Source organism: Helicoverpa zea, chromosome 16, assembly GCF_022581195.2.
Source record: "Helicoverpa zea isolate HzStark_Cry1AcR chromosome 16, ilHelZeax1.1, whole genome shotgun sequence".
Classification (NCBI taxonomy): domain Eukaryota; kingdom Metazoa; phylum Arthropoda; class Insecta; order Lepidoptera; family Noctuidae; genus Helicoverpa; species Helicoverpa zea.
Genome location: NC_061467.1, coordinates 5,191,111 through 5,206,025, shown reverse-complemented (window position 1 = coordinate 5,206,025; position 14,915 = coordinate 5,191,111). Strand labels below are relative to the sequence as shown.

Sequence of the window (14,915 nt, the reverse complement as noted above, 5' to 3'; positions counted from 1 at the left end):
AATTTACCGGTGGTTCAAGATGGCGATATGCGGGCTACCCATTAAAAATCTTGTCAACAACGAGAATTAGTAATCTTATTCAAAATAATGTATTTTTTCTTTTCTCCGGGCTAGCTTGTGATATCCTACTTTTTTATTATTACAAAAATAAGGTATTGTTTGTGGCTGCAAGTAAAAAGTCGATATAATATCGGCCTTATTTTAGCTGTCAAAAACTGATATACCAAAGTCAGCATTAATTTCTTTGGTATAAAGGCGAAATTCACCTGATATAATTTTGATTGGTGTACAATATTGATCCATAAACAATAAGCTACGACTGACGTTCCAAACGATCTATGGAAAATGAAGGCGTTGTAGAACAGTGTAGAACCAGCAGAAGAAATCTCATCTTTTCCGAATAATTGTAATGACGGCCGCTAATTGATTACTTGTAATTCAACGCCGATTTACAATTGTTCATCATATACGTTAGTGATAGTATTTTGGAGACAGTATTTCGGTAGAAAGTGTAAAGAAAAGGCATAAAACTGGTGTTCGATAAGTCACTTGGCAATATGCCTGCCGTCAGGGGTGATGGAATGCGAGGGCTCGCAGTCTTCATATCAGACATAAGAAATTGTAAAAGCAAAGAAGCGGAAATTAAGAGGATCAATAAAGAACTGGCCAATATAAGAAGTAAGTTCAAAGGTGACAAAACTCTGGATGGCTACCAAAAAAAGAAATATGTATGTAAACTTTTATTTATCTTTTTGCTGGGTCATGATATCGACTTTGGTCATATGGAAGCAGTCAACTTACTTTCATCCAACAAGTATTCTGAAAAACAGATTGGCTATTTGTTCATATCAGTACTGGTCAACACCAACAGTGATCTAATTAAGCTTATTATCCAGAGCATTAAAAATGACCTGCAGTCACGTAATCCTATCCATGTCAACTTGGCTCTGCAATGCATTGCCAACATTGGCAGCAAAGATATGGCAGAAGCATTTGGCACAGAAATCCCTAAACTTCTTGTCTCAGGAGATACTATGGATGTGGTTAAGCAATCTGCTGCTCTATGCTTGCTAAGATTGTTCAGGAAGTCACCTGAAATAATACCTGGAGGTGAGTGGACTTCCAGAATCATACACCTTCTGAATGACCCACACATGGGTGTGGTGACAGCAGCTACGTCTCTTATTGATGCCCTAGTGAAAAAGAATCCAGAAGAGTATAAAGGTTGCGTAACACTAGCTGTTGCTAGACTGAGTAGGATTGTTACTGCCAGTTATACTGACCTTCAAGACTATACTTATTACTTTGTACCAGCACCATGGCTTTCAGTCAAACTTCTACGTTTGCTGCAGAATTACACACCTCCATCTGAAGAGCCTGGCGTCAGAGGTCGTCTATCTGAGTGTCTCGAAACCATTTTTAATAAGGCTCAAGAACCTCCTAAATCAAAGAAGGTACAGCATTCAAATGCCAAGAATGCTGTGTTGTTTGAGGCAATAAGTCTTATCATACACAATGACAGTGAACCTAATTTGCTTGTTCGGGCATGTAACCAGCTTGGCCAATTCCTTAGCAATCGTGAGACCAATTTGAGATATTTGGCCCTTGAATCTATGTGTCATCTGGCTACATCTGAGTTTTCTCATGAGGCTGTCAAAAAACATCAAGAAGTTGTCATTCTATCAATGAAAATGGAAAAAGATGTATCTGTCCGACAGCAGGCTGTCGATTTACTATATGCTATGTGCGACAAAACAAATGCTGAAGAAATTGTCCAAGAGATGTTAGCTTATTTAGAAACTGCTGACTATTCTATAAGAGAAGAAATGGTTCTGAAAGTAGCCATTTTAGCTGAGAAATATGCCACAGATTTCACTTGGTATGTTGATGTGATACTAAATCTTATAAGGATTGCTGGAGATTATGTGTCAGAAGAAGTTTGGTATCGAGTTATACAGATTGTAATTAACAGGGAAGAAGTCCAGGGCTATGCTGCAAAAACAGTATTTGAAGCTCTACAGGCACCAACTTGCCATGAGAACATGGTAAAAGTGGGTGGTTACATTCTTGGAGAGTTTGGTAATTTGATAGCAGGGGATACAAGATCATCACCTCAAGTGCAATTTGAGTTGCTGCATTCAAAGTACCATCTGTGTTCTGCTGCAACAAGAGCACTTCTATTATCTACATACATTAAACTCGTTAACCTTTTCCCAGAAATCAAAAATCGTGTTCAAGAAGTATTTCGTGCTGATTCCAACTTGCGCTCCTCTGATGTTGAATTGCAGCAAAGAGCATCTGAATATCTTCAGCTTAGTATTGTGGCCAGTGCTGATGTTTTAGCTACAGTGCTGGAAGAAATGCCTGCTTTCCCTGAAAGAGAATCTTCCATTCTTGCTGTTTTGAAGAAAAAGAAACCTGGGCGCATTCCAGATGATGTAAGAGAATCAAAGAGTCCACAACCAACTGCAGCACCTACTGCTGTCATTAACTCTACTAATAACACTAACAGCTCAAGTGCAGATTTGCTAGGACTCTCCACTCCCCCAGGAACTACAGCTCCAGCTGGGAATGGATTGCTTGATGTACTTGGAGATCTGTACACAGCCCCTAAAATCAGTCCTAGCACAGTGCAGCAAAACAATATAAAGAAATTTTTATTCAAAAATAATGGAGTGCTATTTGAAAATGATTTAATTCAGATTGGAGTCAAAAGTGAATACAGACAGAATTTGGGAAGGATTGGTTTGTTCTATGGCAATAAGACTCAGTTCCCTATTCAGAATGTTCGCCCTGAATTGCACTGGACAGACTTGCACAAACTGAATGTGCAGATGAAACCTATGGAACCAGTACTAGAAGCAGGTGCTCAGATCCAACAAATGCTTACTGCTGAGTGCATTGAAGATTTTGTTGATGCTCCAAGTATGTCAGTTTCATTTGTGTACAATAATGTACCCCAGAAAATTACTATGAAACTTCCGCTCACACTGAACAAATTCTTTGAACCTACCGAAATGAATGGTGAGTCATTCTTTGCCAGATGGAAAAACCTAGGAGGAGAACAACAGCGAGCACAAAAGATATTTAAAGCTCAAGGATCCATTGACATACCTGCTACAAGAACCAAATTGGCTGGATTTGGTATGCAGTTGTTAGATGGTATTGACCCTAATCCTGATAACTTTGTGTGTGCTGGTATTGTCCACACCAGAGTACAGCAAGTGGGATGTCTAATGAGATTGGAACCAAATAAACAAGCTCAAATGTTTAGACTGACTGTAAGATCTAGCAAGGAAACAGTCTCACATGAAATATGCAATCTGTTAGCAGATCAATTTTAAGTTTAGTTAAAGAAAACAAGAAATGAACAACATTGTTAGACAATGAAGTTGGTGTTATAGTCGCCTAGAAGTTCACAGTCACTTTACTGGTAGAGTTGATAAAAATAAATGCGTACAATTTGGAAAATATACTATGCAGAACACTTGTGAACTTTGCACTGAACTTGAATGAAATGAAATCTCTCGTGTACAATTTTGGATTTATTTTATTGCTAATATAGAGTTAGGTGTTTTGTAAACCGAGATTTATTTTAGTTAACGTTTAAACTGCGATTTATAAGATTTGATAAAATGTTCAAAAGACAAGATATATTTAGTTTCTTTCATGGTATTAAAATAACAATATATTATTCAGTTTAGTAAGCTATATGCTAAGAATTTACCTTATTCATCATGTTTTGTATATCAATACCTTCCATTTATAAAACCTAATTTGATATTAGTAGTAGTATAACAATAATAAATTATATATTATGCCTTTTGTCATCCATAAACATTTACCATGATCTGCAGTATTGCAGAGTGCTTTATAATTTTTACACGTTCACATGATTCATATATGATTAATGTACCGAATACGATTATTGCTTAATTTGTATATATAGGGGATAATTGAAATTTTCATGCATTACTTCATAGTTGATGGTGTCTTGTTTGGACGACGAATAGGTAGCTATTTAGTATCACAGATCATACTGTTGTCGCGCATTTCTAGGTATATTAAAATGTATTTATGGTATAATGTAGAAAATTATTATTCATACCAAAGTAAATATTTGGCTGTTATGTCATCATTATCAAAATTTTGGTTGGGTTATTAGTATTCTACTCATCAGTTGGTTGGCAACTTTGTTTTATTTTATAAAAAAGAAATATTATGTTACTATAAAAACAAAAAAAAGGATTAAATGACCAAAACTGGTGAGTATAATATTTCTGTCTGTAAAATTATCTAATGTACTCATATCATGTGTAATGAAATATAATACCTATCAATTTTCAGTTAGGCTTGTATTAAGCATCATTGGAACACATACATTGCTAACTGCTATACTAAAATATGTAATAATACCCTTTTTTCACATAATGTTCCTGTTAACTTGTAGTATAAAATTATATAAATGGCAATAATTAATATCTCCAAATGAAAGCTGATATACAGTATTAACTTTGGTAATCAAATCTTTGAATCCATATATTTTTATTGCAAATATCAATTTATGTTAACTCTCTATGAAGTTGGTTATTAAAATCACATTATATACCATATTGCTAGTATACGTAAAAATAACAGAAATTAGTTATTTTTCTGATATCACAAACTTTTTCAATTCATATTTAGGTGCCTAGAACACAAGTCTCTGTGATGAACATTATCATGTGACTGGTGTATATCAAATGTTTTAAAAATATTATAATGTATCTACTTCACCAACATTCCTATAAATAATAGGCCTATTTTATATTGTTTTTAAATTGTATTTTTATGAGTCATTTTATCTGACTTCATGTTACATTATAATTTATTTTTAAAATAGAATCCCAATGATTATAAAGCTGTACCAGTATAAATAATGCTACAGATTTAAACTGAAAGTATATCAGCTTCATACTCATGACATTTTATATGTACTTGTTTGTTAGAGATTATTTAAATGTGTTGGTGTGTATTGAGTACCTATACGTGTTTTGAGTCGGTAGTAGGAATCTCACAAACCTAGAAGATTTTATTTTCATATTATTATGTACCACAAAATAGAGATAATATAGGGACTTTAGTATTATGGACATAAAATGTTGTTATAAATTTATTAGTAGCAAGCATGCTAAGTTTTCTTTGCATGGTAGATTTGTTAAGAGAACATTAATAATAAATTAATATATCATTATTAAACGTTTTTATTAATCTTGTTAAGAATGTGGTACCCATAACATTGTATGTATATTATGAAATTTAAAAGAATGTATATGCTTCTTTGATACATGTACACTTCGTATATATGTGTGTTTATCAAATGTAAAATATCACAAAGTGGGTGTGATTCTATAACAGATGTAGATGTTTGTTCTTGCGCTTCGAAACCCATTATTGTAACTCTTAAATAAAATATTTATCCAATACGTATTTGTGCATTTTTATTTTAAAAATCCAAACAGTTCAATGTATACATAAGTATTTATTTACTTTTCTATGAAATTATTCTAAGAATACACTTAAAATTATATTTTAACTTTTTACTAATCAAACCATTCTTCCACATTTGGTGAGTTCTCCAAGACATCATTTGATTCACTATAACAATAAAACAGTAAAGGTTAGTACCTAGTATATTTTTAAACCACTATTATATATTAAATCATGCAATAAGCACAATGGGATATGCAGATTCCAAGATTACAAAGCTCTTATGACCTATTGTCATATTTACAATCACTAGCTAATAGTGGATGCAAGAGACTACAAGTACAACACTAAGGCCTGGCGCCCATTGATGGCACGACAAGGTATTATTAGGCAATATTTTTTTTCTAGTCCATGATTAGTTTTAGGGCATCATTGAAATACACGCATTCCATAATCCTATTCATAAATAAAAACCCATTTTTACAAGACTACTTTGCTAAATACCTGTCAAGTGATGGATCGTTGCTGAACATTTCAGTTGGCACGGTGGGCGGAGCGCGTTCAGGCAGCAGCTCCATGTAGGACTGCCGCGACTGCAAGTGTCGCTCCACTTCCTCCGGCGTCATGTGGCCGTCGCCAGCGGAAAGACCAAAACCCAAAGCCGGTGATACTTTAGACAGCATTGAGCCGCTCGATTGGTGCTGCAATTAGTATTATATTCGATTATTACATGGGAGTCAGACTGTTTCGTTATATAGGTAGTAGTTTGCACAACTATTGACTGATGAGGTTCTGGATACCATTTCTGGGACAGATAGGTATTTTATATAACAAATAGTTTAGGTATGTTTGATTTGTAGCTTCTTACACTAGGTGGGATTTTAGATCAGTGGAAATTTTGCATGAAAATTCCTTTGAGAGTAAAAGTTCTAAACATCAACATTTGAGTAAAATTCTAAACATCTATTTTTGTACATGCTGCCATATCTGAACCATTTCTCAAATCCAAAGATGTAGTGTGTACTTTGGACTACTATAGAATATCTGTTCAATACTTACAAGATGGCTTGCATTAGGAGGTTTCTTAGGAACAGCAGCCCTTTTTCTCTTTATGGCATTTGCACCCTTGACCGAAGATCCTGTTGACATATTCTGGCCAGCAGCATTTGTTTCCATTTTCTTTCTGATATTAGACAACATCATAAGCCAGTATGATTAACAATGTTAATTCTGTTGATAATGATGATATGAGTATACCTCATTAGAGACACAGGGTTTGAAGAAAGCTCTTCAACTCCCTTTTATCTTGAGAGAAATTCTTTTGGTGTACTTATTTCAAGACTGCTATTAATGTTAACATAATTTTACCTTTTAACATCCATGCGGTAGTATTCAGGATCATCAGATGATTCTGTGTCCTCACTTTCAGAAGTTGTACTTTCTGGTTTCTCATACTGCAGCAGGCGGTCTAAAAGGAAGCTGCGGTCTCGTGACACTTTCAGCAACCTCTTTTGACTACACCTTAGGGCATCTTGGAAGCATTCATTCTCCTAAAAAGGCAAGAGATAGTTTATTTCATTTTATATGGATCAACATATATGTTCATATTTATTATACTTCATAAATAATGCGTTGGTAACATATATTTAATACAATATTATTAAGTGATACAAATAAACAGCACTTAAATGAAAGAATGTGTTTAAGTGCCACCTGCCACCACTACTTTGGTGCCCGATCCAACTGCAATATATGGCTACAGATATACATATAAGACAGACTGTACATTATAGCAGGGTGCATTAACTGAATGAAGGTTAAACCAAAAAGCTTACATAAATAAGATACTTGAGCTTCTTTTTTAGAGCCATGTACTGTGCCCTGTAGTTAGGTTCCGGTTCAGGGTCACTGCTGCTGTCACTAGAATACTCTTTGTGAGAATCACGCGCCTGAGGAGGTTCCGGAGGTGCATTATTGCTCACACTCGCCTCGCTCGCCTGCATATTTGCTATAGAGCGGCAGTACCACCCGTCTAGCATTTTCTGCAATGAAAATAAAACGTTTTAACAAATCATACCTCTCGAAAGTACCGTTAAGACGGAATTAATAGAATTATAAAGACTTATATACTATTTTGTTAGAATTTCAGAGCAGAAAATATACTGTATTGATGTTTTTTATTTCAGGCTTACTGAAAACAAACAATATCACACAACATTTTGAGACATAATAAAACTGTCTGGTGATACAACCTTGGAATAATTTTCCGACGCCAGTATAAAAACTGTAGTGAACACTAAGGAAAAATAGGTTTTTCTTACAAAAAGGGGTATTTTTTGAGAAAATATTTTGGTTTGTTTGGCTCGCTGGTGTCTGACTGACACTGTCACTGCCAAAATAATGTCATACACAATTGAATTTGGCGGAACTTTTATTGCCAGTTATAAATAGTCTTACCTTACCATCATCATCCTCCGAGCCTTTTTCCCAAACTATGTTGGGGTCGGCTTCCAGTCTAACCGGAAATGTAAATAGTCTTACCATAATTTTCACATTTTTATACAATTTTTCTTATAGATTTATTTACCACATCCACTTTGAACGTCAAAATCAGTTGTTTTGTCGTGAAATCGAAAATTTGCTCTCCTAGCTTTTTTATTAATAAGCTTCTTTCCTTTATCTGACAACTAACACAAAAAAAATACAATGGTAAAATACGTAGTACTTTTGCTAAGTTACGAAAAAATTACAAAAGCCAGAGCTCTAACAATTTTTTGTTGAATCTCGGAGTTAATCTTTTTCTGAGTTTTGAACACTATTCATATCATAGACATTTTCATGTCATCGATTCCAAAAATATTTGTAATTTTCCACTAGATGTCTCTCTCTTCCATCAATGAAAATGTAGATGGTGTTCTACGGACGATTCGGTTAGTTTACAATACCTTGCTGCGTTGCCTTGATTATGTCAAAAGACTTCGCAACGTAATCGGCAATGAAAGATACAATATGACAATCTCCCTTCTGTTGGAAATGACGTTTTCTCTTTGGTACAACTACATAAAAACCTATAACATTATGTAGGCCCAAAGTTGACAGAAGATTTGATAAGAAAGTGTGTGCTTTAAATTTTGACGGGTTATACTGAATTTCCAAATCTTGTTAGTCCAATTTGAACCTTAAGTCTACCGCATGTGTTCTTTCAGCTGAGTGGAGCCGTGTTCGTTGCGGTCAATCTGAACCGGATTGATTCCTCGTGTTGTGATGGCTCTCGGTAGTGAAGTGAATGATAACTCCACGAAAAACGCTCCCCAAAAAGTGAAAAAATGTCCTGCAAACAGTACTGTGAACGACAAGAGCAACAGTGGCAATGGTAACAATAGTAAGTATTAAATGGTCATGCCCTCAGTTATGTAACATTGAGAACGGTTTTAGGAGCAGTTTTCCATGTTAAAATAATTGCATGCTCCTAATATTTTATGTGCATTTTGGTCATGTGACTTCATTGAATAAATCATGTGATCCATTGATTTTTGTGAAAACGTTATGCATTTTCATGACATGCGTACTATTACTTATATTTTCATATATTTATATGTATTATTTCTAAAATAAATGTATAGATCTTGTGTTGGCCCAAGGGATTAAAAATCTCGAGACCTTGGCGCACCTAATTTAAAATGTAAATTATTACACAACTTCTCATTTAGTTACATACTCTTACAAACTTGCTGTGTTTAGGTTTGTGTTGTCCATTATGGTGCCTTATTTAATATTGTCATTATAAAAATGGTGATTGGAAATCAATTATTAATTATTCTGGAAAGGCAAACACTCATGTTTCTAAAATATTGAAAGTAATAACAAGATTGTGCTGTTCCTATAGGAGTCTATTAAAGCTTAAATTATATTACTCCCAATAAAACTCAGTGACCTATAATGACCTCCACTTAAAATTACATTATTATAATAAAAAACGTTTCTCTTCTAAATAGTTTTTTTATGTGTGCCATATTATACTTCCTATTGAATATCAGGCTTTTACTACTATTGATTTCAAAGCTGCTGCTGCAAATATGATTAATGTGATATGTTAAAAACAAAAAAAGAAGTATAACATTAAAATAACCAATAAAAAAAGTTCAATTATTAAATGCAAGGTTGTAGGTATTTTTTTAGATATAGGCTTATTATCTGACCACTTGTGGTGAATGGAAGTATAATGTAATGTAATAGGTATTATCTGATAAACTTATTTTTCTAATGACTACATACCTACGTCGATAATTTATTTATATAGTTTCAGTTACTGACCTCACCTAGTTGTCCATAGACGCTGGGTTATCATACTGTGTTATGTTCATTGCTATAAGGGCAAGTTTGTAATACAATTGTGCAGTGGTTTATTACTCAAACATAAGCTTTGAGAACAAAACAAACATTTGCATTGATATAACCATTTTATTCTGCCATTGACTGCATTCTAGTCATTCCACAGTTATTTTAAAAGAAAAGTTTCATTAAAATGTTTACAAAAGCATTAGCAATATCTTTGAACAAGATAATATGGACTTGTTGTATTTGCAGGATTCTTCCATTAAAATAGACAATAGTGTCAGGATCTTGTGCATTAAAAACAGAACACAGAATAGAATAGCAATTTGCAATTATTTATCACATCGTTTTGTAGCAATATTTATAGTTCTGATGTTAATCTTCATCAAAATTGACCTAGATTCTCGATGAGTGCAAATATGTTGTTTAGTATAAACACAAAGATGCAGCTAGCTCAAGCTAGAATATTATAATTTACATAGATATTTAGTTTTTTTTTTAACTATTAACATTAGACAATTGAAAATATTCTTTAATGTATATTTTAAAGCTGTGCTTGTTTGTAATCTTACTTTAATTGTTCAGTGTGAGCATAAAATTTTATTATGTAAATCCATTGCACTGATGTATTTAACACCTTTTGTTACAATTCTAAATTGAATTGCAATCACATGCTTACTTGATGTTTAAAATGTCACACCTCAGAATCATATGGTGCTTTCATGATCTTGTAATAAATAGACAGGGTATAAGCCAGTCACATATTATAAGTTTTTTTATCTAAGTACAGAGCTACTTATTATTACAGTTTAATGTCTTCTTACAACAATGGTCTGGTAGATCAATCAATATTCAATTTGAGAAGCCATATCGTAGAGTGATTTTCATTTCCCTAATTGGTAGAAAGTGTAATGCCTACTCATAGTAATAGTTATTAGGGTGTGGTTTACCTACACAAATAAAGACATACACATTATTATCATCATGACGGAAGTTAATTTAGGCATGTACTTACCTATCGCCCTGTTTTTCTATCCTGTATAATATTGTAGATAAGTTTTTATCATCACTGTTGACACACAAGGCAAGTAAGATATAACTTACTTCATAAGAAATGCCTTACTAGAAGTATTATTGGGGAGCTGTGGTACAACGTGAACACAGAACATATATACCCTAAAGGGAAGAATAACGACTCCGTACAAATTTTATGAGGAAATTTTTCCTTACCGGCCGGCGCCATCTATATTCCGCCCACGAAAACTAGAGAGTAGAAGCTAGGGCGGGAGTTTCAAACTACAGTATATTCTATAGGTCATTTTTATTGCATTTTATGCACAAGTACAGGGGCCCGATTCTCCTAAGTTAATAATGTTAAAATCGAATAGAAATTGAATCGCAATATGATCGCAGTAGCAGTTTTAACCATATCGGGCATTCTGCTACTAATATAAGACCAATCGTATTCCAACGACATTCGATTGGTTTGCGATTGGTCTGCTATTTTGGTGATTTTGGTCTATACGGTAGTTTGCTCTACAATCATATTGCAATCGTAAATCATTTGCAGACAAAATGATTCATTATTGAATGACAGAAAAGGATAAAAACGTTTATTTCAAAGAAAAAATAGCGGAATGCCACATATGCTTCAATCGTAATTGAGTCGGGATTGAATCTCAGTCGAATGTGAATCGACTCGACTGAATCGTAAAATTAGGAGAATCGGGCCCCAGTGCGTTCGTCGATTATGGCTGAGCAAGATTATCACATTTTGCTCAGCAATAATCGACATGAAACACAGTGTACTTGTGCATAAATTGCTAATATTTATCTTTATAGAGCAGTGCAGCAGTGTAATAAAAGGAAGATTACAGTACAAGAGTTTTTTATTTAGCATGTTAATAATTATAATTTATTTCCAGAAATAGGGTACAAAAGGTGTTCATAAATCACAAGTATGTGCACCTATGTAATGAATTTTAAAATACATGAATTTAATCAATTTAGGTAGGTATTTCAGACATTTTCGTCCAAAATAACAAGTATGGATGGGCCTATTGCATACAATTTCAACATCAAAACATAAACAAACAAAAATTCTAGTTAGTTTTAAAGTGTTACTATTATAAAAAACAAGACTATGTTATTATACAATAAAGAATACTATCGATTTGTTTAACAAACAACAAGTTTACAGACATGGTTTAAATTATTCTATCATATTGTGTAATAAACGTTGGTGTTATTTCTTCTTTATTATAGAAATGATTAGGAAGAGAAAGACACTAGACCAATTATATTTTGATATTTACAAACATTTACTACACAACAAAAGCTATATATCAATGTATTTCGTTCCGGGCTGAAACAAATTTTTGAAAAACGATCTTGCCAAGTTTTAACATTTCAAACATTACTGCAGCCAAATCTGTTTTTCTCAAATAACTTTAAAACTGTAATAAAATATGTGTGCGTTCGTGCAGCGGAATGTTGTTGGCATTGAACATCAGGTACAGCTGTTCTGAACAACTTCTTCTCATTAAAGCATGTGCTTTTGAAATGTTTGCTGCATAGCATCTTATGTTGTTTATGGAGTGCGTCCTGGAATTTTGGTGAAGACCAGGCTTCGTTTGGGAAGCAATACTTTGCCCATAATTCACAACTGAAAATTAAAAATATCAAAATTACACACTCATCATCAGCCTTCTAATGTTCCCACTGCTGGGACACAGCCTCCTCTCTAGGAGAGGGCTTGGGCCATAATCCACCCCGCGGGCCCAGTGCGGATTGGTGGATGTCACACGTCTTCGAATTTTTTTTTGGTTCTAGGACATGCTGGTTTCCTCACGATGTTTTCCTTCACCGTTTTGAGAGCAGTAGTGACGAAATAAATTACACAAAGTTATGCGCCAGATCGGGTTTGAACCCGCGACCTACCACTCGTAAGTTGGGGCAGTTACCACTCGGCCACCACTGCTCTCAAATTACACACTATTTTAATCATTTTCCGAGTTAAGATATTATTATATCATGTCAGTGGGTAGTCTTCGCTTTGATTGAAAGAGATGTTATATTAGATACGGGAATGGTGTAAGCAAGAAAACTTTTTATAGTAAGTACCTAATGATTTTTGGCAAGGAAAGTTGGGACTTAAGTATATAGGTATATATGTTACGTGAGTTTGTGGTAGTTAGAAGCGGAATTAACAATAAATGTGGTATTCTATGTCGTCTAAGACGAATAGCATGGAGTGTACATACCGCAGAGCATTTTTAGTGCCAGGCTTTGGAAACCGATGCAAAGTGATGCTGGGATCTTTAGAAGGTGAAGATCCACACAAGCAGCAGATTCTTGTGTTTTCTTTTTGTGAACTCATCGCGAATTAAACACAAAACAAAATCAAACAAGTCACTGTCTCAACACCGAGTCTATATCTCACAAATACACACTTAATTTCACCAAAACACAGCAACGGAGGAGCAAGCTCGACTCAACGTTATCAATGTATGTAGAATTAAATGGAAGTAGTTTATTTATTACAAATAAACATTAGTACAAGATAAAATGGTGCGCAACCGGCCGCAGACATTTTTCTTGTGACGTCAACAATGTCAAAACCAATATGGCGTCCGGACATTAGTGTTGCCACACATAATCCCCCATATATATTTTCTAATAAGTAATATTAAATTTTATATCTAATATTTCTCAACTAAGTATATTTTTTGGCATTAGAATAATAGCTAAAAGTATCTTCAAGGGTAATTTACTTTAAAAATCAATTTATACGCTCATTATTAGGGAGAATACGAAATTGTATTTTTGGTGGCAACATTATATATTTATCTCTTTTACTCTGATGTCGTTGACTCTCTCTTGTTTTCAAGCCCACCTTAATGCAATTCGTAGAACAAACTTGACAGACCCTGAACGTGAAAATAGTTATATAGATTATTTTCGGCGTTTTTTTCTTTTTTGAATAGAGTCCGTTATCTTTGTGTTTTTACGTGCCTTCCCAAAAAGAAGGATTTTCTCATTCGACCCTGTATACCTTTTTTCTCTGTAAAACATTCTATAACTATCAAGGCGCAAAAGTCTAAGTTATCGTAGCTACTTCTTCCTGCCCTGTTCCCAATTCATTTGGGGTCGGCGCAATATGTTTTCCACTTCCATTCCTCTCTGTCAGCCTACCACTCCCATTTTATTCATGTCCTCTTTCAGATGTTCATACTTTTTACATACCTTATGGATGACTTTCATCCCTTCTAATCTTCTCACATGCCATGTCACAAACTGCTTCTATTTTTTCTGTTATCGTTATCGTAGGTACTTGAGGTATTTAAATATCTGGTGGTACCTAGTTTTAGGTACTTTAAGCCATTATCTAGTTCGTCCTGAGTAGTGGGCGGTGGGATCGCCTTAAAAACCAGGTCAATTCGCATAACAAGAAAATGTAAATGCACACAAACCACTCATCTGAAGTGAAGATAAAATGTTCTAAGAGAAACTGCTAAGAACATTCCTCCAACGACGACTTTGCCTTTAGAGAATTCGTCCTCTGTCTTCATCCATGTTAGTAACTTTTGCCTTACTCTATTGGAGTCGAATGCAGCTACTTACTTACCAGTGTTTTACATGGAGTGCCTATCTATCGGAGCTCCTCAAACCGGTTACACGGGCATCCCGGGATACTCTTGCTTAAATCGATCTTATGATCGATCCACGGCGTGCGGCTGTTTAGTACTTACCCATGAGAGATTTTTTGGAGTTTTTCATGTATTTCTAGGCCTGTGGGAAGGGTATAAGTTTTGATTCACTTTGTAGAGGAAATGATAAAAAAAACTGCCACAGGTATCTATTGATTGCGTAGACTGAGGTTTGATTTTCCCCTTTCGGCCCCCTTCGGTTTCTGGAAAATGGGGGTTGGAAACCAGAACCATTATACTTTGTTGAAAACCTAGTTTCCAATAAGGAACAATTATTCAGTTTTGGAAACTGAATAATTGAGTATTAAAAACAAAAAATTGAATTTTCTTTGGAAACTCTTCCAATGTCGTATGTGTACGTAATCGTTATGGTTAAATATAAAGTAAATAATCGAATTTTTA

At 34.4% G+C, this 14,915-nt stretch overlaps 3 protein-coding genes across 4 annotated transcripts in view; 2 read left to right on the top strand and 1 right to left on the bottom strand.

The window, feature by feature from the left end:
• Nucleotides 1-330: 330 nt before the first annotated feature.
• On the top strand, nucleotides 331-5,469 carry LOC124637328 (AP-2 complex subunit alpha). Its single transcript, XM_047173691.1, has one exon. It carries the CDS (start codon nucleotides 558-560, stop codon nucleotides 3,342-3,344), a length of 2,787 nt encoding a protein of 928 aa, XP_047029647.1. The 5' UTR covers nucleotides 331-557; the 3' UTR covers nucleotides 3,345-5,469.
• Nucleotides 5,464-7,882, bottom strand: LOC124637329. Its single transcript, XM_047173692.1, has 6 exons — nucleotides 7,722-7,882; nucleotides 7,305-7,511; nucleotides 6,838-7,019; nucleotides 6,529-6,652; nucleotides 5,974-6,170; nucleotides 5,464-5,637 (listed from the first exon to the last, which is right to left on the bottom strand). The coding sequence occupies exons 2-6, from the start codon at nucleotides 7,506-7,508 to the stop codon at nucleotides 5,583-5,585; spliced, it is 762 nt and encodes a 253-aa protein (XP_047029648.1). The 5' UTR covers nucleotides 7,509-7,511; nucleotides 7,722-7,882; the 3' UTR covers nucleotides 5,464-5,582.
• A 743-nt stretch (nucleotides 7,883-8,625) lies between these two features.
• Nucleotides 8,626-14,915, top strand: part of LOC124637753 (clustered mitochondria protein homolog) — a 26,837-nt gene continuing 20,547 nt past the window's right edge. For both annotated transcript variants that reach the window (XM_047174391.1, XM_047174390.1), the window contains exon 1: nucleotides 8,626-8,851. In XM_047174391.1, the coding sequence (XP_047030347.1) occupies nucleotides 8,734-8,851 (118 nt within the window). In that variant the 5' untranslated portion in view covers nucleotides 8,626-8,733. The remainder of the gene's footprint in view (nucleotides 8,852-14,915) is intronic.